This window comes from Phoxinus phoxinus (genome assembly GCF_949152265.1).
Source record: "Phoxinus phoxinus genome assembly, chromosome: 7".
NCBI classification, from domain to species: domain Eukaryota; kingdom Metazoa; phylum Chordata; class Actinopteri; order Cypriniformes; family Leuciscidae; genus Phoxinus; species Phoxinus phoxinus.
Genome location: NC_136882.1, coordinates 23,265,984 through 23,293,815, shown reverse-complemented (window position 1 = coordinate 23,293,815; position 27,832 = coordinate 23,265,984). Strand labels below are relative to the sequence as shown.

Here is a 27,832-nt window from a genome sequence, read left to right as displayed (position 1 = left end):
CTAAGTATACTACAAATCCATTTACATATTTACTGACATATCGCTTGAGACTTAATGATATAAATATAAATATAATTAAACTTTATTTGGAGTACCGGTACTTCTTTATTGCACAATGCACATTTCTTAATATTAAGCCTTAAAATGTGTTTAATATCACTATTAGTAAGGATATTATGATCACTGTATAATATCAGTCTTTAAATGCAAGAAATGTAAAGTGTACATAAAGTTTACTTGCAATAGTTCCACTTTAGCACAGTCAAATATACTTAAGTATAGTTTTAGTTGAACTTCAGCACTATTTCCGGATAACTAAAGTGCATTAAGTACAACATTAGTTGTTCCAATTTATCAGACTTACAGTATACCAATTTAGTATAAGAAAAGTACAATTGCAGGGTATTTATATTAAGTCCATAAATATGTAAATGTATTTGTAGTATAGTTACCATAAAATAAATGTATTTAAAATACATTTTAGTATATTTATTTTTCACAAGGGACACATTTTCTCGTAATAATGACTTAGTTTATCGTAATAATGAGAAACATTCTCGTAATCATTACTTCTATGCATGCGCAAAACAGCGGAGCAGAAGGGAGTGACACGTTAGCGCTTGTCAAAGTCGTGTTAATGCGAGAATACAGCAAGCATGGCACGTTCTGCAAAAGTCAAGCCAACTATTTATTTGGTGCTTTATACAATGCTGATTGTACAACTACAGCACACCTACATATCCAAGTCTGTTACAGAACGCTTCATCTGGAAAGCTTCAGTTCACAAAGAACGTGCTTTTCCATTCCACTGCGCTACTTTTCCATTGTTTTTCTATGCAAACATGCGCTATATGCAATTTGCATGCAACATAAAGTAAGAAAAATTATTCAATTATAGTTTCCTCCAACCTGCTGTGTGAGTGTGTTCAAAGCAGCCAATGCGGATTCCAGAATGGGCACAGCAACCGCCAGATCGGCATCACATTCATCTTTAATAGCCTTGGCAGCCATCGCCTGCTCATTAGCCTCAGCTTCATCCACACGGACCACTTTCTCTGTCTTGGATACCTCCACAGACTCTCGCTCGATGACCACCATCATCTCTTCCACCTCTTTACTGGCCACACGCAGTTGAGGCTGAAGGGCCTCCAGCTCTACCTGCATTGTGCACACCTGAGTGGCGGCCGATTCCAGCTTCTGGAGACCAACCTCATAACGACTCTTCAGCTTCATGACCTCACTGTAAAAACAGATACCATCAATGTGAATGAAATGTGAAAATGTGCCAAAATGTGACACAACCTAATTATTAAAACCTAATCAGTCAATGATTCTAATGTAAAGTCTCTCAGAACAGAATGACTTACGATCTTTTGCGCTGGAGTAAGTGCTTAAACATAGATATGAGCTCCAAATAGGAAGTTGGTGTGACATAGTTGTAGCGTTGCAGCTCCGAAAGAAAACTTGCAGAGAGATTTATGGTGGATGTGTGGAAGCTCTTGCACATGCTAATACAGCCTTCACGAGTAGTGTCCGTCATTTCAACGTCTTCCAGGAAACGAGACGCCACAGCCTGCAGCGCATCTGCCGGCCAGCTCTTTTGGAACATAAGGATTCATTACACATTTATCTCATATCGCAGATTTTATCTCATATTTGATTAAGTTTGCACACATCATTAATTCTGTTACAGTCCTTTTTAAATCTGTTAAGCTGCTTTGAAACAATTTCAGTAGCACTTTATTTTAGTCATGTTCCGCATGTACTGTACATACTATGTACTTATTATAGTAAATACAGTAACTGGGTAATAACTAGGTACTAACCCTGAACCTACCCCTAAATCTAACCTTAACCCATTTAGTTACCTTAGTAACTAAATACCCAGTACTATCTTAGGTAAGTAAGAAAGATATGGTAAGTACTTACAAGTGTACGTACTGTAAAATAAAATGCAACCACAATTTCTATTGTATAAAGCGCTATAAAAATAAAGGTGAATTTACATATTTAAATATATAATCAATAAATAAAAATACTGAAATATGAATATGTATAAAAATTTAAATATGTATAAAAAGTTTAAAAACTAAAATAGTAAATCAATAACACTAAAATAACACTTTAAACACTTTACATTGGCACCCACCTGAAACCAGTCAATAGTGCAGCAGTTAATGAGAGCCGGGAAACGTCTCAGGCGGCTTCTGAAGGTGTCACCAATAGGACTCATGGCCAGTACCACGTGCAACTGGCTGCGACAGCGCTCCAAAAACATGTTAAAAAGAGAGAGTGGGCTGCCATCCGTCTGCTTATCACGTTCACGCTGACGGTCCAAGACACGCATGCGCTCACAAATCTCCTGCTTCTCATCTACGGCAAAGAGATTGGGAACCTCACCAGTGTTTAACAAGTTACTCACGTCCTCCAAAAATGACTCCAACTTAATCTGGGTGTCGGTGAAAAGGAAGACTCCGTGAGTTTCCCCAGATGTCGATTTTTGCATGATGAGTTTGAGGTCATCACGCCACTCTGCAACCCCATAACTCTTCGAGATCTCCACCTGGAAGAGTTCGGCTTCAGCCATATGGGCGGCCAAGCGCGTCAACGACTGACGGCCGCTCCCTCCGACTCCCACTAAGAGAGCATGACCACGGGGCTGTTTGAGAATTCGGGAGATGCGACAAACGTGTTCGATGGCGAACCGGAAAAGTACAAGATTCATGGGAGCCTTGCTTATATTGTTGTACTCTTCAAGATGGGTCTCCACCACCTGACGGAGCTTCTCGGGGTTACCCACCTCCCGGTAGTTGCGGTCCTCACCCTTGGGGTCGTGAAAATCACAGAACATGAGGCTCCGAAGGTCATCTTCGGTTACAAGCCCATCTGCATCACTGTCCAAATGCTTGAAGAGCTGATGGAAGTCTTCTTTCAGATGAGACTTAGAAACTTCCTGCAGGAAGCCCACCATCCATGCACAATCAGACGGATGCACTAAGCGGTCATAATACACCCTCAGAACCTGCATGAGAGGATATTTCAACATCAGTTTAGCTTTCTTACTATGACATGGCCTATTAAACTGTGTTTGCAGTTACCTCATGCACCCATAAGCGTTTAATGGCCATAGTGTCGTCTGCAGTCTCCGGCCGTGATAAGCAGATCCCCTGGATGACGCGTGAAAAATCTCGAAGGTTGAAGAGATAGTGGGACTTGGTTGGGGTTGGCAGGAGGTTTTTAGTGGCCTCCTGGTACACAGACATGGTGGCATTGATAATCTGAGAGGTGACGCTGGCGAACGGTTTGGGAAATGGAAATCTGAAAGTAGGTAAAAACAGGAAATGTATTAAAAAGGGAATTTATTTATGACTCACATTGGTATGAAGCACCATTACCTTATGGTTAAGTGCCAGTCCAGAATTTTTGAGAAGATAGTGAACATTGTTTTGTCATCAAATTCATTAATGGTCACAGTGTTGAAGTGGCGTAAAAAGCGAGGAGTCACAGGGTTCCTACCTCCACCTGCACATGACAATGGACATGTCAAATCATTTAAAACAGACCAGTATACACTGTTCAAAACATTAGACTTGTTGCTTCCTTTGCTGCAATCTCAAAGTTGCATGCAAGTACTATTGGCCTCCTAAAGTTTGATAGATTTGTTTTACTGTGACTTAGTTGCCATTTCTAATTTTCATTTAATATATATTTTATTTTATTTCTGCCTTATTTCCATTGCTGAAAACTATTTTGAATAGCTTTTGCTTTAGTTTTAGTTCACAATAACAACCCTGCTCAACATTGCTCTTTGAACTGCATTTGCTTTGAATAAAAACGGTATTAGCATACAGTTTATAAGTGACATGAACTCACCAGGCGGACCCATGGCACACATGATTTGGATGTCCACTAAGCTGATCATGGAGCAGTCCTTCATGTCATACCAGTTCCAATGGTCGAGCCACTGCCGTAAAAGCTCCACTGGGGGCTGGGCTCCATAGGTCTCTCTTGCTGGCATGTTCACATCATCCACAAACACCACCTGATCAAAGTAATCAAAAGGCAAATTAAAGTCAAAATAACTAAAAATGACAGGACTAACATGTTTTTAACACTTATGTCAATGTCATTTTGAATCTTGGAAGATAATGTGCCATTTTAAATATAGCTGACCTTGTGAATCAGGAACACATATTTTTTCTAATTTAATTTAGAGGCAATTAAGAACTAATTTTCAAGTTACAGTCAGACTTTTAGTCACAAACTATAGTCATAAATGGATTTTAAAGAATTGCTCAGTAAAAAATTGACTGAGATTTAATCATATCCTCTCCAGTGACAAAAAGGGTAATAAAAAGATGCTTAAAGTATACCATTTTCTTTCCCAGGGGAGGACCAAACACTCCTTTCCTTCTCTTATCAAGTTTAGACATAATAATGTTTTGAGTCTGCGCTGCTGTTGTTTGGGCTGAGAAGTTGATCAACAGAGGACTGTACACATCCTTCTCCAGACGATTCAGCAAAAAGTCCTGTGGGGGATTTAGAGACACTTAATTAGCTCTAGTTAGCACAGATGTTGCATGCATGTTTTCACGAACACGTTCAACCTGTGTTAGAAGTGATAAGAAAACAGTCTTTCTATTCTTAGCCTGTCACTACCATTATAAAAGATGCTGTAAATAAATTAGTTTAGGAAATGGTTTTATATAACTTTTGCACCTGACATAATTATGTCTCATATAATAACTAGCTAAAATACAAGATAAAAAAACAAAACAATATGGATCTCTTTAAATCCCAATAAATTGAACAGTTAACCTAAAGGATGAAAATCAACAACATGCACAACCAACATAAAAGCTCTTATTATGGATCAGCCATGTACCAACTAATTATGTAAATCTATGCACATTTCAGAGAGACCTCATCATTAGACGTGAGTTGCTCCACTTATGCATGACACATACAATCTCTTTCATTCCTTACAACTCTGTGAAAGAGCCATGTGTCAGAGTGTGAAAAATTATGATTTAATATTCATGTGCTAAATGAGGGTGATGAAGTCATTGCCACCTGCAGGCATTTCACGCTCACAACATGGAGACTTTTAGAGTCCTTCAAATTTGTGCCAAAGATTCATGAGGGGAAATTGTGGGAAAAAAAGAAAGAGGAGAAGAGGAAAGAGGAGGCAGAGGGACCTGTGAAGAAGTGAGTGGGTGAGTATAAAGAATGAATAATCCTATCAATTTTACTGAAATAACAGGTGATTCAGATTATATTGATTTTTTTTAAGAGTTAAAAAAAAAACATTACTCATTACTCAAACATATGATGTCTAAATTGATCCCACAGGTGTATTTAAAACAAAAGCATAACGATGCAGGTAACAAATTAGGCTGTTTGACTAATGGATCTTCAGTTGAGTCATTTTCTAACTGTACCACCGACCAAAATATGAGTGTGGAAAGAGGTTGGGGTGCATGTATAGTGGGCCACAGTTGGTCTCGAACCATTGACTCATCTATCACAATCTTATGACATGTCGTCCCTCAGTGTGCAGACGTACAAAATCATTTAAGAGGTTTTATGCTCAGCTGTGGGTAGAGACAGTTGTGCTGTGCACCTAATTCTTTTTTCTTTTCCTTTTTGAGCAGAGGCACCAGTGGAAGTCCTGACTCACTTGGTGTCATAGGTGAGATTATACAAGACCAAAAGACATCTTTATGTAAGTTTATAATACGGATAGTTCCGGTCCTTGATTCTGATTGGTTGAGCCGCGTTCTAAGCCGTTGTAAATAACTCATCAAACATACACCTGTGACCGCATTACATTAGTGTTACTGCGCAACTGCCGTTTGTGATTCTTTGTTGCTGCCGGTTGCTGCATGTGTTGCTTGGCAACCTATTTGGAACTACATTGCTAGGCGGAGAAATAAATGTGTAATAACGTTATATTTTTTGTTGCTGGTGTTTATTTTATAAATAAAATTAATATTAAAATTATTTATATATATATTATATATTATATTTATATATATTTTTATGGAGTAAAAGTGATTTACAGTGAATTTAGAACAGCTAAGAGGGTTCCTAACGAGCGTGCCTAACAACGCCCCTTAGCTGTTCTAAATTCACTGTAAATCACGGCTTCGCAGGGCTTATACAGTAGCTTTAGTAAGACATGTTAATACAGAGGTACCGTTTTCAGTCAGTGGGCAGGGGACAAGAGTTCAAATGCTGACTAAATATATCATACTTTTAAGCAAACTTCTTTTATGTTCCAAAAAAGTCTCAAGCAGCAAGACTCAGGGCCCTATCTTGCACCCAGCGCAATTTACTTTGTACACCGACGCATGTATCATTCCTATTTTGCACCCGCGCACAGCGGACTTTTTCCTCCACAGACGCACGTCGGAAAATTAGGGAATGAACTTGCGCTCGCGGGGGCGGTTCGGCGAAAAGAGGAGGAGTGTTCCGGCGCAAAAGTTCCCTGGTGCTATTTTCCAGTTTTAGAAAGCAATTCCACCACTGACCAGGAAAAACCCAGTCTAAAGACAGTGGCGCGTTAGTCATATGCTATTTTAAGGGCGCGTACTTGGCCATAATCTAGCGTGTTAACGCGCATACACTTTGATTCTCTAATATAAACAGACGGAGCAGTTTTCATTTTTGCAAATCATACATTATTACAAGGAAAAATATTAACACACGAGGGAAATCATTGTTGTGTCTGTGAATATGTGAAAAAAATCTATTTAGATAAAAAAAAACAAAAAAAAAAAACACTAGATTAGGCTACACATTTACCCAAATTATACGCCTGTTTAACCGAAGCTAATTTGGGTGGGTTTCTCCCATCATCCCCAATGTCACTTCTCTGTGTTTTACGGCCCTGGCGAGAACGTCAGTCTCCTCGGCTGTGAATCGCTCATGGCGTGCGCCTGGCAAATCCGCCGTTATAATAGCAATCCGCCGATTTTGAAAATGCCTGCTTTTAAAGGGAATGTGAGAGGACACTCTGATTGGTTTATTTCACATTACGCCCAAACCACACCTATGAATAATGAAGCTACTCCAGACCAACCCCTTTTAGATTTGCGCCGGGCGCAAGAGGCATTTATACCGCCGGGAAAATAGCAACAGTGCCGGGATCCGCCCACATAGTTACTTGCGCTTTGACACTTGCGTTTCAGATCGTTAAAATAGGGCAGGTCTGTGGGAAGATGATGACAGAATATTCTGTTTAAAGCAAATTATCTGTTGAAGGTAAGACTCAATTCAACAGATTAGTTTTAGTCTTAGGTAAAACTTTTATATACCTATGAATACAAAGAATTTCAATCTGTTGAAGAGACACAATTCATTACAAAGTGTACGAATTATATTAGTGTGAATTGGTTAATACTAAACTGAGTTTTAATCACGACATCTTTTTAAATTGCAGTAAACTTTCCTTATTAAATGGAACAACCAGCTAAATCAGAATTATGCAGGAAATATAAAGTATATTACCAAACACACCAAATATTCTAAACCCTTATGTGCTGTTGGGGCTGTTTTCAGCCACTATGGGGTATTTTTTAGTCTTATTTTGGCCATAACTTTCTCTGTGTTTCAGCAAATGGAATGATTTTTGGTGACAAATCTTATTTTGACACACATTTTGGGAAAATGCTTTAAATTTTTTCAAAAACTCAACAGTACACTCTGGGCAAATTCACTACCCTTTCGTTATGATCGTGGCTGAAAACAGCCACTACTTTAAACTGCTGTAAAAATTGATCAGATATATATTTTTTTGAATTTTTTTTTGCATAAATCTATTAATCAACCTCAGTCCTGTTCAAAACTACTAAATGTTTTTTAAAAAATCAAGATTTTAACTCTTTAATTGCCAAATTCATAAATTATGTCACTGATTTTGGGGGTAAAAAAACACAAAATTACTTATTTTCAATATAAAATGTGATTGTGGACTGGATTTTTTTGTCACAGGCTGTAGTACTGGAAAATGGCGGCACCCCTGCTATAAAAGCTATAGCAAAAAATATTTTTGTCTTTTAAATGGTTACATTTATCGTGTTTGTTATATAATTTTTTAATAGAGTGGAAATCCATTATTACTAAATAATGTTAACTTGACTGACTAAATAATGTTAAGCTTCATTTCCACTGTAATTGATTGACAATCCTATTCTAAATACAGTGGGAGACTGGTATTAATTGTGGTAAAAACTGCGCTGAAACACTCACTAGAATGTAGACGCTCTTGCCAGTCCCCGTGGGGCCAACAAAGACGGTGGGCTTCTGATGAGTGATGAGCAGCTTCATGAGAGCAGTGTAGCGTATAGTGTTCTCCGTAGGCACAATTATTTCGTTGAACTGCACATCTTTGGGGATAGGGGGAAAATCCTTCAGCTCCTCAGTCCACAACTCCCATCTGCCTGGACCCTGTTAGAGTAGCATTGCTAATGTAAACCATTTTTATGAAAAACAATTTTTTATAAATATTCTTGTTAGCTCTTTGGTTTGGAGTTTTGTTTTTCTGTCCTCCAATGCTGTCTGAAACTACAGTCTGTATTAATGCTGCAGTGTTTCCAAATCCACCATCATGGCACCCTTAAAAATGTCATGATGCACTCTTCATAAAAGCCTTATATATACCACAAAAGAATTATGGGCTTCATGTTCCTGTCTGTTCAGGAAAAAAAGGCTTTTATCTACAGCAGAAAAATGTAAGCAATGGATAATCCATTTCTTCTCTAATAAATGACATTTTCAGCACTTAATGAGGCATGAAATTGGCAAATTAGTCCAGGTTATGCCTGAAGTTTTATTACACAGAGATAAAGCTTGTGATTTCTAAGAAATAACAAGACAGATTAGCTCATTCGGGATGAGGAGAGTGTGCTTCCTGAGCAGAGAGTGGATTTGCTTATTAGTATTTCAGGATGAAAAAGAGAAATAATCAAATCCACATGCCTCAAGCTCCAGAAATTAAGAGGTTGGTTTTACACTTTGTATGCATTCTAAATATTGATCAAGCCAAGATGGCATTTTTAATACCAAATCATATTAGAATTGCACAATTGCTTTGTAGAAAGCCAGATTGAGAAACATCTCTGAGAAGGACTAAGAAGCTGCAGGAAAGTGAAGAGAATATAGATTATCACATTTTGTCCTCAATAAATATATATTTTTAGATGGTTCTTTAATTTTTTCAAATGATCAGTAAGCTGTTCAAATGGATTTAGATGGAGAAGAGGAGTTTTCAAAAAGTATTTCATGTCATCTACCTAATTACCCCCCAAAAATTGGAACAGGAAAAAACTTCCCAAAAGAGCCCAATCTGTTTCTCTCTACATATCCACTCAAATGTCTTGAAGAAACTTCCTGACCTCTTTGAGGAAGCGGTATTCATAGAGCGTGCCCTCAGTGGGTAAAGGCACTGTCAGCTGCTTGGCGGGAGGCTCCACATGCTCCAAGATTCCATGTTGTGTGCGCGTCTCCTCACTGAGGCCACCTGCCAGCATCTCCTTTACCAAACCATCAAACTTTACCCGTCCAGCCTCAGTGCAGCTGGCCCCGACTGACCACAAGAGGCAGAAAACAAAGATGCCCTATACAGGAAGAGAGAAAAATTATGTTTTCATGCAGTAAGAGAAGTCAAAGCTAGCTGTGTATTTTGACTAACAAACAGCTCAGTAACATCTTACTGTTGACATCTGATAAGTCCATTTTTTGTTTTTCCATAAATAATATACATTTTTACTTCCTCAATTGCTGTGTAATCACTACGGCCCACTGCTGACCTTCCCACAGCTACTAATCTAATCAATTATTCATAAATATTTATTTACCAACTTAATTCCACCTTAAGATCAATTTGCTGCAGCAATGACAATCAATAAAAACATTGCCATCATTGATTTGAGACAAAATGCTTTGTGCTCCTTTGGCACAAAAAAAAAAAATGCTTCAAGATTGTGCAATACTCTGATGACCAACTGAGAGGCGCCAAATAAAGTCATTCCTATCTGGGAGGAGGGAGATTTTCTAAGCATTGATCCTGTACTAGCAGCTAATCAATGAGACTCCCCGTCTATGTTGGCACTTTTTGATCCACTGATATGATCTCCGTCTCAGAGGAGCAGGTGGAGAAAGATTATTACCTTTAGAGGAGAAATGCAGACAGTATTGACAGACTTCAGAGTCAGACAACACAAAAAAAAATGGCAAAAGTTGCCTTCGGCTTAAGATATGACCTCTCGGGGCAGTAAGGCGAAGACATTTGTGAGAAGCAATTAATATGATGAATTTGCAGTCAAACACTCAAACTGGAAAAAAAAAAGTCCCTAGTATGCTTTGAGGACTAAGTGAAACTAAACAAGCTAAATTTTTGATTCACTAGCAATGAAAGCCCATTAATCAAACAATTGAAAAGATCCTTGAGATACACTATATCCAGTATAAGGCATCTCTCCTGTGTATTCAAAACCTTCTGAACCCTCTTTATGCGTCAGATATATTGTATAAACAATTAATTAATGTAAAATTTTGCACATAATGATTGATCACAATTAGAACAAATTATGAAAATGTGAGTGGTGCCTTAGTGTGTGAAACGTACCGCCATGATGCTAATGCGTTGTGGATTATTGCTAGGACATTGTTATGTGGTTGCTAAGATGTTTTGCTTGGTTTTTAGCCAACTGCCTAAATGTGGGCTCAGCAGAAGTGAGGATCAATTTCGGCTTCATAGACAAAGTTGTGAGCGTTGAGTGCATTAAGTGTCCAACATTCTACATTTTATATTTATTTCACATTTTATCTCCTCACCTCAAGCCAGGAGCAGACATCTCTCTCATTCACCCCTTTCATCTGGCTCTCCTCTCTGAACTCATCCATCATGCAGTCCATCAGATTCATCAGAGACCTCACCAGGCTTGTGTTGGACGTGGGAGATAATTCCTGAATGCCCACACAAAACACACTCCATTAGTCCGGACCAAGAACCCATTGCAAGATATATGGTGGTGTGCTATTATACTGGACAAAACTATCTTAAAGGTACAACGTGAGATAGTAAATAATAGCTCAATAATGGCTAGACAAAAATGACAAACAAGGGAAGAAATATAGCAGCAAATAAGTGGCAGAAGAAAGCTCGACTCTGTCTGACAAAAACTGTATAACCAAAGTGCACTGTTAGCAATAAGAGACAAAACAGGACTGTCAGGAAAGTGTTTTAAAAAAAAGAAACGACATAATTAGCGCTTTATCCCATTCTGAGCACAATGCAAGCATGTAAGCACAAAAGAACCCTTAACTGCAGAAGCCTGTGATTATTGGGAAAGGAAATTCTGTATGTAATGCCTGTACTTAATTGAGAACATGCATTTCCTATTCCTTCCAGACTCTTAAGACTAATAATTATGTTTCATATAAAAAAACGAATGTCTTTGTTTAAAGTGTCTTTTTTGTAGTATCAGTGCATTTCTATGACAAGAGGTCACACGTTGAAATTTGTTTTTATAACTCTTCTTATATAAAATTCAGTTAAAAACTGGTGATGGAAATTATATGAGGTTGGAGGAAAAAATATATTTCAATGCTTTTGTAAGTTTCTTGGAGGAATGCAAAAGTGTTGAAATAGTATAGTAATTTATAAATGAATGAACACAAACTATTGATTTGAGATTGAGATTTGAAAAATATTTAACATAAAAGAAGATGATGAATTATAAGAGAGATATACAACTTGGAAAGCTGTCAATTAACATCATTATGCAAATGTGTTTGAGTAAATAATTCTGCGACTGACCAAATAAATTCCAGTATTCTGGCTGTGCAACAATTGACACTTTGAATTGTAACTCTGAAAAAGTACACCATTCATGGTATGACTGCACTCATGTTGATATGTTTAAAGCAAAAATCATTCAAACTAACAAACATACACTATTCAATCATGTCCCAAATTGGGTGTCTTGTTTAGCTTGAGAGAATAGGGAACGGGTTGAAATAATTTGTCAGTGCTTTACAGGAGGAGGATATCAATTCAATGAGTGTGCAATTGTTTCTCTTAATAATAAAGATTTTAATTCAGTGGGAAAGCACTCGCTCATTATCTGCAGCACAGTTACAGTTGTACCTTAGTGCCTTTGCGGATGAGCTGAAGAGATGCAGGCAGTATGCGGTCGAAGAGGCCAGTAATGAGGTCTTTGTGCATGGAGCTCAGAGTGGATGGCAAAGTGTTGAGCCAGGACAGCATCAGAGGCCGCCATCCCAGCATGTGAGGCTCCATGTAGATCATACCACACCGAGATACCTGCACAGAAAGTGGTAAATCCCAGTTCTTGATAAAGAATGTTCAAATATGTATTGCAGTCTTCATTTGATTTGATCCTTTAGAAATAATTCTAATAAGTGGATTTGGTGCTCAAAAAATATTTCTTATTATCAATGTTGAAAATAGTTGTGCTGATTAATTTTTTTGTGGAAACCATGATTTTTTTTTTTTCAGGATTCTTTGAAAGTTCAAAAGAACAGCATTTATTTGAATTTGAATTTGAATTTGTCTGTAATAATCACTTTTAATCAATTTAATGCAGCAACAATACTGACATTTGACTAGATGATGGCGATGAAATGACCATATTTAGTAAATATCAAAAAGTTGCGCACAAACAGCACTCATGACCACAGTAGCACTTTCAAAAGGATGTGGACACACAACTCAAAAGGGTGAACAAAACTTTTTATGTTTATTACTTAGCCATCTGGAATGGAGCATAGTTCAAATAAATTCCATTTTATTCATCTCCACGGCAGCTGCACTGGGTTACTCATAAAGATAAAGGTCTTTTGTGCTTAATGGTTTGATGAATAGCACATCATCAAGGTTACGTGATGGAAACAGCTGTCAGAAACCGGCTCCCACGGAAAGGCCCATGCGAATGGTAGAGGTGTACGTGAATTGCAAACTGGGTGCTTTTGCACAGGTGTTAAGCCCGAGGAGACATCTGGGCCAAGCATGACCTCGAGGAGATGTTAGCTTGTTCAACTGAATTCTCATTGAACTTTGCTCTAGTTTGCAGCAGGCCATATGAGTCATGCATCTATATATGAAAAGGAGGAGAGCAAGAGAGAAACTGCAAGAGACAGATTTGAGCCAAAGGGAGATGGTTTATGCTTATGCTATAGCCAGACCTCTTTATTTATCTGTCAAAGCAAGACACGATATTCACACAGATCTCTGTCTCACTCTTTCCCTCTGGCTCTATCTCCGGCATCTACTTTGATCTGATCTGGTGGCGGTCGCAAACAACACAAAAACACACAGATGTTCACACACACTTTGATATTCTCACACGCTTTCTGTCTCCATAACACGCTTGTTTAATCTCTCACCATCACCCATTCTTTTGAATCATAGTCTTCTGCCCACACTGGGCCAAAAAAGGCTGCGATTCATAAATATAAGAGCCTTTCCTCAGGCTAGGATGTGTGAGGCAGAAGCTTTGTCGGATTTAAAGCCATCTTAGGAGGACACTGAGATAAATAAGGGGAGGATATCGCGTTGGTGTTTCTGAAAGAAAGAATTTCAGCTGCGACATATCATTATGCCATTCTTGAGTAGGCTGGGGAGGGGAAATCGCAGTGTGGGTGTGTTATTGTGGCACTGCCAGTGAATTGGAGAATCCTCTTTTGACAGGTTTGCCGAATGACAACGACAATCCCATTTGATGGTCTACTTTTTTGCAACCCAAAACATCAAAGGCAGTTTGAGAGATGTCTCCTCTGATAAAGATATAACAAAATGCGTTGGGAAATGTGAGGATATATTTTCATCAAATTTCATCACATTTTTAGACTGTACTGTATTTAAAATAAATAAATATGTGCAGTGTATGCCTGCCTGCTGTTGTAGGTGGAATATATTACAGGAATATATTATTGGAATATATTGCAAATGCTTGCTTAAAGGATTAGTTCACTTTTAAAGTGAAAATTCTGTCATCATATACTCACCCTTAAGTTGTTTCAAACCTGTATGAATTTCTTTCCTCTGCTGAACACAAAGGAAGATATTTAGAAGAATGTCAGTAAGCAAACATTTTTTGGTTCCCATTGACTTCCATAGTAGGAAAAAAATATACTATGGAAGTCAATGGGAACCAAAAACTGTCTGGTTACTGACATTCTTCTAAATATCTTCCTTTGTGTTCAGCAGAGGAAAGAAATTCATACAGGTTTGAAACAACTTAAGGGTGAGTATATGATGACAGAATTTTCATTTTAAAAGTGAACTAATCCTTTAAGCGATCCCAAAGTTAGAAACAAGCGGCTGAAGTTTATTTTTGTCAAACATCAGTATGGGAGTCGATCGAGTCCATTAACACCCCCAAAGCTTCACAGGCGTTTCCTCTTCATGGGTCAATGGAGGGGAAAGAGTAAAGTAGATCTGAAATAAATTCCTATGTACACTACCAGTGGACTAGCCTACACAACAATTCAGAAACTCAGAATTAGGAACATATCTGTTTTCTTTATAAATCAATACTTTCAAACAATGTAAGTTTATAGGACGGTATGTAAAACTATGTGATAAAGTATTTAATAGGCTATTCAATCAAAAGAGTAAACAACTACAAGCCAAGTATACTTAGAAATAGAATACTTAATTACACATTTTGAAAAGTATACTTTTTGATCTCGATCAAAATACTTTTCTGTCAGTCAAGTCAAGTATACTTAAGTGACATTTTAAGTATATTTCTGAGAAGTACATTATAAAGTAGACAGAAAGTATACTTTCTTATTTTTAGTTTAAAAGAAGTAAGCACACTTGAATACACTTTTTTTGTCTGGGAAATGTTATATTTGATTTATTCTGTATTCTTCTGAAATCATTATGACTAGTAGATTAAGTGGATTCTGGTGTTTCCACAAATCTGTGTCTAGGATAGGTCAAACTAAAGGCTCATGAATGAACGGAGCAGTAGGCACATCATCTGAGATCTTTTGATTTGTCACTGACTTAGCAAGTTGTGCGGAAGTGGCTAAATAAACTACACTTTAAGGAGTAGACAACCAACTAAAAGGTAATAGCTAACCCTGCACCCTCTGCACCGGACTAAGATCAGACTGGTGAGTTTGTGTCCATGAAGATCCACGTAATGAATGTGGATGAATGTCTGAACGTCTAATGAGCGAATAATTGAAAGTATGAGATACCCAGAATAATCAAAGATCTAAATAATACATAACCTATATTTATGATTAGTCCCTAATTAGAAACACTTTCTAAATTTAATAACCATTTGAAATTGGAGTCAGATTAAGCACGGAGCTAAAGTAAGATTGAAATTACATTCTAATAAATTAAGTACACTTCACATAAGCGTTAGTAAAAGACCAACACGCATTATACCTTCGCCCACGCCGTTGGATTCCGTCGTTGGGCCGACGGGTGGTACTTACAACTGTGCAAGGTTTGGTGGTGTTGATGGAAGTGATCTACTCCATCTATTATGTTTTGATTATCATTCTGAATCCGATCCGGACATACATAGTCTTTGACTAAAAAGGTTTTTTTTTCAAAATGTTGCTTTTTTTTATGAAACTTAGTAACAATCAAGTGTTGATAAAAAAATAAAAATTCGTTTTTACAGCAGAGGCTCTGTTCTTTCTTTTGACATATTGCATGTTAAGATATTCATACAACAAATTATTCTGGGGGCCATGAATGTTTTGTAATAAATGTGCCTAAAAGAGAGTGCAGTTATTTTTTCTTTGCAAAAAGTCTTAGGGAAAAAATAAATATCCAATGTGTGAATTGAAAATACCCCTTTAATAGAATATTAAAAAATATCCTCTTTAGAATATAACAATAATCATATGGTTTTCTGAATAACAAAATAATTGAAAAATCTAAACTCTTGTTCACACTACACTTATCGTTCCAGTTACTTCCATTCATAGGCATGTGAATGCAGGAGTATATTTGTATATAAATAGAAGACCAATAGAAGAACGATATGTCACGCTGCAAGAATAAATGATCAACGGTTCATGAAATAATCTTTACAAGCTTTTTCTATTCCTTATTATCAGATTCACTAGCAAACGAAGGAGTCATTTTACAAAAATGTAATAATTGCTCTAAAAATTAATTCCATAAGAGATTCCCAACTCAAAATGCCAGAACTACAGAAAAGCTTTGAATTGAAACAAGTTTAAAGGGCACCTATTATGGAATTTTGAAATGTACCTTTCATGTAGTGTGTAACATAGATCTAAGTGAACAAAAACATCCTGCAAAGTTTGAAATATCAAAGTGCACCGTATATAAAGTTATTGTCTTTCAAAAGTGAGAGTCGACTCGGAGTCATTTTTATGAATCGTTAGAAGACCGAAGCTTTTTCTCTGACTAGATGACGTCAACTTGTCAAGTTATTTGAATACGATACGCCCACTTATTGCGCTCCAAGGCCAGGGAAAACATCATGGCGACGAGACGCTGTGTTCTGAAGTGCGATCTGCCCAAGGAGGAGCATTTGAAGACTAAGTGGCTACAATTCATCATATATACAACTATACCACAGAAGTATCCGAGCCTTGTGCTTTGGTCGCGCCATTTTGAAGACGATTGTTTTACCAACTTAAATGCAATCAAACTGGGATTCGCGAGCCGGCTGATATTGAAGGAAGGTTCAGGTCCAAGTGTATTTGCATCAGCTTCCTCCTCCGTATCACAACCTGTAAGTGTTATTAATAATTGTTGCTTATATGTTTTATGTAGGATGCTTAATTATTATTTAGTTTGTTGTGTAAGCAGTGCACCGTTTAGCTTCTAGGTTTTCAATGACAATTGTATTGAGATATGTGAAGTGTTTGTCGTTGTTTTCGGAGTTGTCTTAAAGAATAGAGTATTACCTCGTAGTAGTGTAACTGCTTTTTTTTTTTGTAAAAATGTTATGTTTATGCATCGGGCTAACGCAAACAAAGACTGATTGTGCTTTTACAATATTCCTCTGGGCTATGCTCGCTAACATAACATTAAATTCTTTATCTTATTTTTAGTTTTTTACTACAAACTACAAAGCAGTGGACTATAATAATTATTATAACGCAATTTAATTGACAAAAGCATCATTGTACTCCGTGTTAAACAATAAATATTATCTCTGTAAACACTGCTGGGTCATCTGACCAATCGCAGATTAGCGTCGCGCAGAGGAGGGGTTTGGAAAAACGAGTCGCTGAACGAATCATTTGGGAGTCGGTGAGCAAATCAGGTAAAAATAAATGCATATTATACGACAACAAAAGTGTTTTTTGTCATTGCATGCATGTAAAACTGTTGTTGGGGACTCCCACAACAACATTAGGAACATTTTAAATGTCATAATAGGTGCCCTTTAACATTTGCCTGTCATCTCACCGTGGCCGGTGAAGCAACCTCCAGGTCCATGGGTTCAAAGATAAGGCTCATCTGCGGGGACATCTGGATGATCTCTCCACTCATGAGACAAAGCTTCTTGTTGTCATCCAGTACAGTGTTCATGTTCTCAATCCACACTGCGTCCACAGGCCCATCGAAAATCAGCCACTTTCTGTCAGGACTCTGTTGGGGAGGCAGTGGACAGTCAGACTCACATTGAACAATCTAACTTTAACTTTTCTGTTTGTGCTATGGCTATTTCAGAATAAAATGGGTATTATTAAGTTGGCTTGTGAAAGCCAACATACTGAAATCCTATTTAAACTTATTATTAATGGTGCTTGCCTATAGGCAAAGCAACATTAGTGTTATTGCTCATACTTATTATTACTGGTGCTTGCTTTAGCAAGGCAACAGTATTGTTATTGCTCATACTTATTATTCTTCTGTTTCTTCTTCTTTTTATTCTGGACAAAGTTTGGCGCGAAACTCGCCCCGCACCGTTTGTCACAGACCCCTGAGTGAGGTGTCAAATCGACCGGCCCATTGAGGAGAGGTGTGCTATATCTTTTCTAAGCGATCGGGTGTACGATGTTCGCACAGCGGACGAAAAAGCGGCCAAAAAAGTCCCATTGACTTAACATTGCGGAATTTTCAGAAATTCAAATCCCAACTGTCATTTTTCACACACACAGACACAAAGGGCCTGACACCCCTGCATGTCTCCCCCTCTCTCTCCCTCAGAGGATTTATATTATCCAGCAGCCAATAAGTAATGGCCTAAAATCTTCATAGCCACACCATAGCAACCAGTTACAGCACCCTAGCAACCATAGGCTATAGGCACGAGGCCGCAGGCCTCGTGCACTCATTATAATGCACTCGTTTAATAGAAATTTTAAATACTCTATAAAAACTCACTCATAGGCACTAATGCACTCGTTTAATAGAGATTTTAAACACCCATAACACCCTAGCAACACCCAAAATACCTCAGAACTCCCTAGCAACACCATAGCAACCACTCAAAATACCTTAGAACTCCCTAGCAACACCCTAGCAACCACCCATAATACCTTAGAACTCCCTAGCAACACCATAGCAACCACCCAAAACACCTTAGAACACCCTAGGAACCACACATAACACCCTAGCAACCACCCAAAATACCTTAGAACTCCCTAGCAACACCATAGCAACCACCCAAAATACCTAATAACTCCCTAGCAACACCATAGCAACCATCCATAACACCCTAGCAACCACCCAGAACACCATAGTAACCACCCAGAACACCCTAGCAACCGCCTAGCAACACCCTAGCAACCACCCAGAACACCCTAGCAACCACCTGAACAACATGAATAAGCCATATCTCAGCAGCAGAACATCGTACAGACATGGTTGTTTGCTCGTATGCAATCATGTACCACACTCTAGCAACCGGGTCGTGTTTTTTGCCACTGCAAGCACCATTCACATTTTCTTCTGGAAATGTACATTCTAGTTAATGGTGCTTGCCTATAGGCAAAGCAACATTAGTGTTATTGCTCATACTTATTATTCTTCTTTTTATTCCGCCGCTTTTTTGGCGCGCTACTCCTCCCGCAGCTTTTGTCACAGACCCATGAATGAGGTGTCAAATCGTGCGGCATATTCGGGAATGGTGTGCTATGACTTTTATAAGCGATCGGGGGTGCGGTGGTCGCCCCAGGAGCGAAAAAGTCGACGAAAAAACGCATAGACTTAACATTACGTCAAACTTTGACGAGTCATAGCTCAGAGTTGGGATTTCGTAGAAATGTGAAATTTACCACATTTGGAGAGGCTGGCAGGCTCTGTAAGAACATACCTCACAATGGGGTAAAAGTTGCACCCCTGGGGGGCAGGAGCGGCCCAAACTTTTCCTATTGACTTAACATGGTGTAGGACGGCCCATGAAATGGAGAGAGAGAGAGAGTAAGCGATTTTGTATTGAACATAACTCTGGATCACAGTGTCATAGAGACAAGGGGGCAGGCTCATTTTACTCAGACGACCAATCAGTCTCTCAGGATTATTGTGAAGCTATCAGGCCACGCCCCTAGCAACCATTTAGAGCACCTTAGCAACAAGTTCCATAGACTTCCATTGAAAGAGATCAAATGGATATCTCTGGATAGAAGAGTCATAGAAACATGAGGGTGGTCTCGTTTGACTCGGGGCAGCAAACAGCCAATCATGAATCACATCAACACTTCCTTGCCCCTCCCTAGCAACCATTGTCGAGCACCTTAGCAACCAAAATTCACAGACTCATAGCTCAGAGCAAGGATGTCGCAGAAACGTGTAATTTGGCACATTTGAAGAGGCTGATAGGCTCTGTAAGAACATACCACAGAATGGGGTAAAAGTTGCACCCCTGGGGGGCAGGAGGGGCCCAAAGTTGCCCCAATGAAGTACTATGGTGTAGGACAGCCCATGAAATGGGCTGTCCTACACCATAGTAAGCGATATTCTATTGAACATAACTCTGGATCACATTTGAAGAGGCTGGTTGGCTCTGTAACAACATACCACACAATGGGGTAAAAGTTGCACCCCTGGGGGGCAGGACCGGCCCAAAGTTGCCCCATTCACGTACTATGGTGTAGGACAGCCCATGAAATGGGCTGTCCTACACCATAGAAACCGCATTTGTATTGAACATAACTCTGGATCACAGTGTCATAGAGACAAGGGGGCGGGCTCATTTTACTTAGACGACCAATCAGTCTCTCAGGATCATTGTGAAGCTTTCAAGCAACGCCCTAGCAACCATTTAGAGCTCCTTAGCAACAAGCTCCATAGACTTCCATTGAAAGACATCAAAGGGATATCTCAGGATATAAGTGTCATAGAAACATGAGTGTGGGCTCGTTTGACTCGGGGCAGCAAACAGCCAATCCCCAATCACTTCAACACATCCTAGCCCCTCCCTAGCAACCATTGTCGAGCACCTTAGCAACCAAAATCCAAAGAGGGATATCTTCCATTCTGAAGGTCACAGAGACGTGGGAGTTGGTTTATATCATTCATACTGACAAGCAGCCTTTGGAGTTTCATGATTGGCAGCTGCCAAGCCACTCCCTAGCAACAAAAGAGAGTACCCTAGCAACCATTTTGCAAGACCTATATCTCTGCATCAAAACATCATATAGAGATGGGGGTTGGTTTATACATTCACACTGACTTTGGAGCTTCATGATTGGCAGCTGCCAAGCCACTCCCTAGCAACCAAACAGATTACCCTAGCAACCGTTTTGCAAGGCGTATATCTCTGCATCAGAACATCGTATAGAGATGGGGGTTGGCTCTTTTGACTCATGCTAGCAAACAGGACTTGCTACATGCTACACATGCTAGCAGTGAATAGCTATATGCTAATATTGATTAGCTAAGTGCTAAATCATGCCAAGAAAATGCTACAAACACCATAGTAACCGTCTGTGACAACTACCAAACACCTAGTAACACCATAGCAACGACCCAGAATACCCTATCAACTGCCTACCAACGCCCTAGCAACCACCCAGAATACCCTAGCAACCGCCTAGCAACCACCCAGAACACCCTAGCAACCACCTTACAACCGCCTAGCAACCACCCACAACACCCTAGCAACCGCCTAGCAACCACCCAGAACACCCTAGCAACCGCCTAGCAACCACCTAGCAACCGCCTAGCAACCACCCAGAACACCCTAGCAACCGCCTAGCAACCACCAAGAACACCCTAGCAACCACCTAGCAACCGCCCCGAACACCCTAGCAACTGCCTAGCAACACCCTAGCAACCACCCAGAAGACCCTAGCAACCGCCTAGCAACACCCTAGCAACCGCCCAGAAGACCCTAGCAACTGCCTAGCAACACCCTAGCAACCGCCCAGAAGACCCTAGCAACCGCCTAGCAACCATTCAGAATACCCTAGCAACCGCCTAGCAACCTCCCAGAACACCCTAGCAACCGCCTAGCAACACCCTAGCAACCACCCAGAACACCCTAGCAACTGCCTAGCAACCGCCTAGCAACCACCCAAAACACCCTAGCAACTGCCTAACAACAGCCCAGAACACCCTAGCAACCACCCAGAACACCCTAGCAACCACCCGAACAACATGAATAAGCCATATCTCAGCAGCAGAACATCGTACAGACATGGTTGTTGGCTCGTATGCAATCATGTACCACACTCTAGCATCCGAGTGTCGAGTTTTGCCACTGCAAGCACCATTCACATTTTCTTCTGGAAATGTACATTCTAGTTATTATTCTTTTTATTCTGGACAAAAGTTTGGCGCGAAACTCGCCCCGCACCGTTTGTCACAGACCCCTGGGTGAGGTGTCAAAACGACCGGCTCATTGAGGAGAGGTGTGCTATATCTTTTCTAAGCGATCGGGTGTACGATGTTCGCACAGCGGACGAAAAAGCGGCCAAAAAAGTCCCATTGACTTAACATTGCGGAATTTTCAGAAATTCAAATCCCAACTGTCATTTTTCACACACACAGACACAAAGGGCCTGACACCCCTGCATGTCTCCCCCTCTCTCTCCCTCAGAGGATTTATATTATCCAGCAGCCAATAAGTAATGGCCTAAAATCTTCATAGCCACACCATAGCAACCAGTTAGAGAACCCTAGCAACCATAGGCTATAGGCACGAGGCCGCAGGCCTCGTGCACTCATTATAATGCACTCGTTTAATAGAGATTTTGAATACTCTATAAAAACTCACTCATAGGCACGAGGCCGCAGGCCTCGTGCACTCATTATAATGCACTCGTTTAATAGAGATTTTAAATACTCTGCGGCCGAGTGCCTAACCTTAGCCCTAACCCCATAGTAACCATCTGTGAAAACTACCAACCACCTAGTAACACCATAGCAACCAGTTACAGTGTAATTTGGCACATTTAAAGAGACTGGCAGGCTCTGTAAGAACATACCACACAATGGGGTAAAAGTTGCACCCCTGAGGGGCAGGAGGGGCCCAAAGTTGCCCCAATGAAGTACTATGGTGTAGGACAGCCCATGAAATGGGCACCTTAGAACACCCAAGCCAATAAGTAATGGCCTAAAATCTTCATAGCCACACCATAGCAACCAGTTACAGCACCCTAGCAACCATAGGCTATAGGCACGAGGCCGCAGGCCTCGTGCACTCATTATAATGCACTCGTTTAATAGAGATTTTAAATACTCTGCGGCCGAGTGCCTAACCTTAGCCCTAACCCCATAGTAACCATCTGTGAAAACTACCAACCACCTAGTAACACCATAGCAACCAGTTACAGCACCCTAGCAACCATAGGCTATAGGCACGAGGTCGCAGGCCTCGTGCACTCATTATAATGCACTCGTTTAATAACACAACCACTCAAAATACCTTAGAACTCCCTAGGAACACCCTAGCAACCACCCAAAATACCTTAGAACTCCCTAGCAACACCATAGCAACCACCCAAAACACCTTAAAACACCCTAGGAACCACCCATAACACCCTAGCAACCACCCAAAATACCTTAGAACTCCCTAGCAACACCATAGCAACCACCCAGAACACCCTAGCAACGCCCTAGCAACCACCCAGAACACCCTAGCAACGCCCTAGCAACCACCCAGAACACCCTAGCAACCACCCAGAACGACCTAGCAACCACCTGAACAACATGAATAAGCCATATTTCACCACCAGAACATCGTACAGACATGGTTTTTGGCTCACATGCAATTATGTACCACACTCTAGCAAGTCGCGAGTGGCGAGTTTTGCCACTGCAAGCACCATTCACATTTTCTTCTGGAAATGTACGTTCTAGTTATTCTTCTTACCAAACTGTTGACTCTATCTCGTCCTAGAGCTTTAACTCTACATACTCCAAACTCGGCTCAGACACTCAAACTGTTCTGAAGTTAGTTGCTATATCTTTTCAGACTGATCGGACTTACGGTTTTCCTATAAATGACGATCAAACTCGGGAAAAACTCCCATTGACTTAACATTGCGGAATGTTCAGATTTTCAAACTCCCCAACTGCCAAAAATTCAAATCAAAATCCCTTGAAAGCCTAGACTAAATCAAACTGCCATTCTATACACTATATGAGCCATTGAGACTCATGTAAACTCATTAAACTCATCTATCTATCCACCTCAAACTATTTTAAACTTCAAACTAATTTAAACTTCAAACTAATTTAAACTTTTTATGAAAAAAAACTATAAAAACTGGCTCGTAGGCACAAGGCCGCAGGCCTTGTGCCTCACCTTAGCCCTAACTCCAGGATGCTAATATACACTAAACTCTGAACACTTAGACTCATGTAAACTCATAAACTAATCTATCTATCCACTTCAAACTAATTTAAACTTTTAACTAATTTAAACTTTTTATGAATAAAAACTATAAAAACTGGCTCGTAGGCACGAGGCCGCAGGCCTCGTGCCTTTCCTCAGCCTTAACCGATGCTAATATACATTAAACTCTGAACTCTTAGACTCATGTAAACTTATAAACTACTTTAAACTCATGCATTCACTAAACTCTAAACTCAAACTGTGTGTGTGTGTGTGTGTGTGTGTGTGTTAGAACACCCTAGCAACACCATAGCAACCACCCATAACACCCTAGAAACTGCCTAAAATACCTTAGAACTCCCTAGCAACACTATAGTAACCACCCATAACACCCTAGCAACCACCCAAAATACCTTAGAACTCCCTAGCAACCACCCAAAATACCTCAGAACTCCCTAGCAACACCATAGCAACCACCCAAAATACCTCAGAACTCCCTAGCAACACCATAGCAACCACCCAAAACACCTTAGAACTCCCTAGCAACACCATAGCAACCATCCATAACACCCTAGCAACCACCCAAAATACTTCAGAACTCCCTAGCAACACCCTAGCAACCACCCAAAATACCTTAGAACTCCCTAGCAACACCCTAGCAACCACCCACAACACCTTAGAACTCCCTAGCAACACCCTAGCAACCACCCAAAACACCTTAGAACTCCCTAGCAACCACCCAAAACACCTCAGAACTCCCTAGCAACACCATAGCAACCATCCATAACACCCTAGCAACCACCCAAAATACCCTAGCAACTGCCTAGCAACCACTCAGAACACCTTAGCAACCCTCTAGAAACACCCTAGTAACTTTAAACTACTTCAAACTATACTTTAAACTATTTTAAACTTTAAACTACTTCAAACTTCAAATCACTTTAAACTAATTTAAACTTCAAACTAATTTAAACTTTAATCTACTTTAAACTATTTTTAACTGTAAACTACTTTAAACTTTAAACTACTTTAAACTTTAAACTATTTTAAACTTTACACTAATTTAAACTTCAAATTACTTTAAAGTTCAAACTATTTTTAACTGTAAACTATTTTTAACTGTAAACTACTTTAAACTTCAAACTGCTTTAAACTTTAAACTAATTTAAACTTCAAACTACTTTAAACTTTAAACTTTTTCAAACTATCTGGTCCAAACTTTCACAAGCCAACTTAAAGTTTGTTTCAACGAACTTTTTAATCTAGTTGTACATGGTGTTCTTTTATTTTAGCATTTTGTAGATAGGAGCTACCTAGCACAAGATGTTTTTCTGCAGAACAACAAATAATGAGTGTTTTTCCTAGCATTTACTAAAAGTTTTTAAGTGAAAATATTTTTTACGTGTAACTCTGACAAACCATGTCAACAGGCTTTTTCCGTGATTCTGTAACATGCATTCAATGCCTCAAGAAAGGCAGTGGCAATCAAATATAAAACTAAGTGTGAGGCAAACCTTTGACACCAGTCTCCTCTTATTATGTTGCTTTTTATTCCTCAATTACAGCTATTAGAGGATCTAGATTTGTTCCTCACTTTCTTGCTGCACCAAAGAGACTGATCTACCATATCTCCCGCCAACAACTGTTTTAACAAAAACATTTCTATCGTAAGCCGGGGGAAACAAAGCTTCAAACTGTAATCCTTTGGGAATGTGGGTATGACTGATCTCTGAATAACATTAAAGTTACTGGGTAAAAGATGTCACAGTTTTGGGCTTAGTGTTACCATGGTGAAAGAAATATAAGAGCTGCATGTTTCAGGCAGACACCACTGTGGGGATTTAAGTACTCTATTATGAGATGTCTTTAACTTGATGGCAGAGAATTTAACATTAATTGCCATTTATGTATCTAGTAGTGACTTAAACACATATTTTTTCTGTACATGGAGAACCATTATAACTGTTTACTAAATCTTACACAATGTGTGCAATACTTAGAAGCAATAAATGTGATGGTGTGGATGAGGGAATTAGGAATGGGTGGATGGGGGGTAAACGGCTGGAAAGGAGGAGATTGGATGAAAGGAAGATAGGAATGGATGTAAGGGGGGATGGTATGGAGAGATGGATGGATGGATGGATGGATGGATGGATGGATGGATGGATGGATGGATGGATGGATGGATGGATGGAAGGGAAAGAGGAATGGATGGATGGGTGGATGGATGGGTGGGTGGGTGGGTGGGTGGATGGATGGATGGATGATTGAATAAATGAGTTATTGAATAAATGGAGGGAGAGAGGGTGCGTGGAATAGATGTGGGATGGATGGATAAATAAGATAAATTAAATGGTAATTGTACCTGGGAAATGGCAAAAGCTCTATAGCTGACAGCCAAGATGCCATCTGACCATTCATGGGAGACGGGGTCAAACTGGCCATACAGCTGGCCCATGGTGATAGACTTTGGGTTGATAACAGTGATTTGAACCCTGTTCTCCTCCATCAGACCCTGCATTCAAAACAGGTTAAGTTCTGTTGATATTATAATACACACGTTTTTGCAGCAGTGTTTTCAATGGTGTCATATTATCATCTGTATGAATGTGCTTCAGTGCAGTGATTTATAGCAGTACCATCACTAAATGTGTTTTCTGTTCTTTGGAAAAACAAGAAATCACATTTCCTTTTATGAAAACATTTTGCAGACTTTTTAAGCGTTCTATTATGCAAAAAGAGCAGTTTGTATTGTGGTATTGTGATACAAATTCACATCCACTTGGAACTGCTTGAGAAATGTGGGAGTATTTGAGACTTTGGGAGTTCACATCCTCTGGGTACAAGAAAAAAGTACTCAAAAAAGTCAATAAGTAGGATAAAAGAACAAAAGTTTAAAGCCCTATCTTATGTAACAGATGTACAATGTTGAATGCACAAAGCTCTACTCCCACTGTGACTATTTGAGCAGCACTCGTTTTTGTGAACAGTTGTCAATTTCCAGCACCTTCTCACAGATGTCATGCAGGGCAGCGGAGAGCACACGGTAAGCCGATGTCTTCCCACCGAAGGGCTCTCCCACCAACATGAAGCCGTGACGCACAATCATCATTTCATAGATCTGCAGGATCTTCTCAGCAAAGAAGTCAGTGACCTGCAGGTTCATCTTGGCACTGTTTTCCTTAATAGCCTCAAGCAGCACACTATAGTCTGGTTTCGGAAGCTTGACCCCAGGGAATAGATCAGAAGTGATGCCCTGGACAGATTCACAACGACTGAGAAGTTAGTGAGTTAGTTCATATTAATTTGAGCATTACATATACATTTTCATGAATGCATAATGTGTGTTATACGTCAAATATGTTGTACCTCAAATAATGGAAGGTCATGAGCCAGAAATTTCGGAAGGTTAACATCAATAATAGATCTCAGCAACAGAATATCTTCGTTCTCCTCTGGAAACTTCAGCTGTGACATGTTAAACACAGGGAGAGAAAGAGGTTTGACACTCAATAAAAGAATTGCTTGTGCTGTCACTTTTCTGGGGTCTCCAGGGGAGAGCGGCATTCAGCCACATTGTCTTTTCTCATTCTTTAGCATCACAGTGATTTGCAACTCAGACCTGAGGGGTTTAGAGCATGCCTTTGTCTCCAGAAGTAATTTCAAAAAGGCAAAAGAGTGCGGTCTCGGGTGTGATGGTGCAAAGATTGCTGTGAAAATGGCACAGGCATATTCATTTCTGAGAACAGCAGAGATGACACAAGCAGACACTATTTAAATTTGGCAAAATGAGAAAAGTGAGTGGGAGCTGTCAAGGTCAGGGTCCTCCTCTGCCTACTTCAGTTGTGTGACATCCGATTTTTTTGTGGCTTTGCTATTCCAGGATTCTTATTGTCACACAACAACAGACACATTAAGAAGATCAATGGTCACATTCTAGTGAATTACAAGTTGTCACTACTGTCTTGAGTGCTTGTCCTGTTCTATACACTCACTATTTGGTTATTTAGGTCAATGACTGCATTCTAAAAGAAAATTCACACCCTTAAAATGCAGGTAATGAC

The 27,832-nt window shown here is 39.6% G+C and overlaps 1 protein-coding gene across 1 annotated transcript in view; it reads right to left on the bottom strand.

The window, feature by feature from the left end:
• dnah7 (dynein, axonemal, heavy chain 7) overlaps positions 1-27,832 on the bottom strand; it is a 77,039-nt gene that overhangs the window by 23,686 nt on the left and 25,521 nt on the right. Inside the window, exons 29-43 of the mRNA XM_079619273.1 lie at positions 27,138-27,236; positions 26,776-27,024; positions 26,134-26,283; positions 17,450-17,632; positions 12,155-12,331; positions 10,840-10,971; positions 9,399-9,620; positions 8,254-8,451; positions 4,374-4,529; positions 3,874-4,042; positions 3,396-3,522; positions 3,099-3,318; positions 2,150-3,022; positions 1,368-1,597; positions 910-1,240 (exon numbers count right to left, since the gene is read on the bottom strand). Coding sequence (XP_079475399.1) covers positions 910-1,240; positions 1,368-1,597; positions 2,150-3,022; positions 3,099-3,318; positions 3,396-3,522; positions 3,874-4,042; positions 4,374-4,529; positions 8,254-8,451; positions 9,399-9,620; positions 10,840-10,971; positions 12,155-12,331; positions 17,450-17,632; positions 26,134-26,283; positions 26,776-27,024; positions 27,138-27,236 — 3,516 coding nt within the window. The remainder of the gene's footprint in view (positions 1-909; positions 1,241-1,367; positions 1,598-2,149; positions 3,023-3,098; positions 3,319-3,395; positions 3,523-3,873; positions 4,043-4,373; positions 4,530-8,253; positions 8,452-9,398; positions 9,621-10,839; positions 10,972-12,154; positions 12,332-17,449; positions 17,633-26,133; positions 26,284-26,775; positions 27,025-27,137; positions 27,237-27,832) is intronic.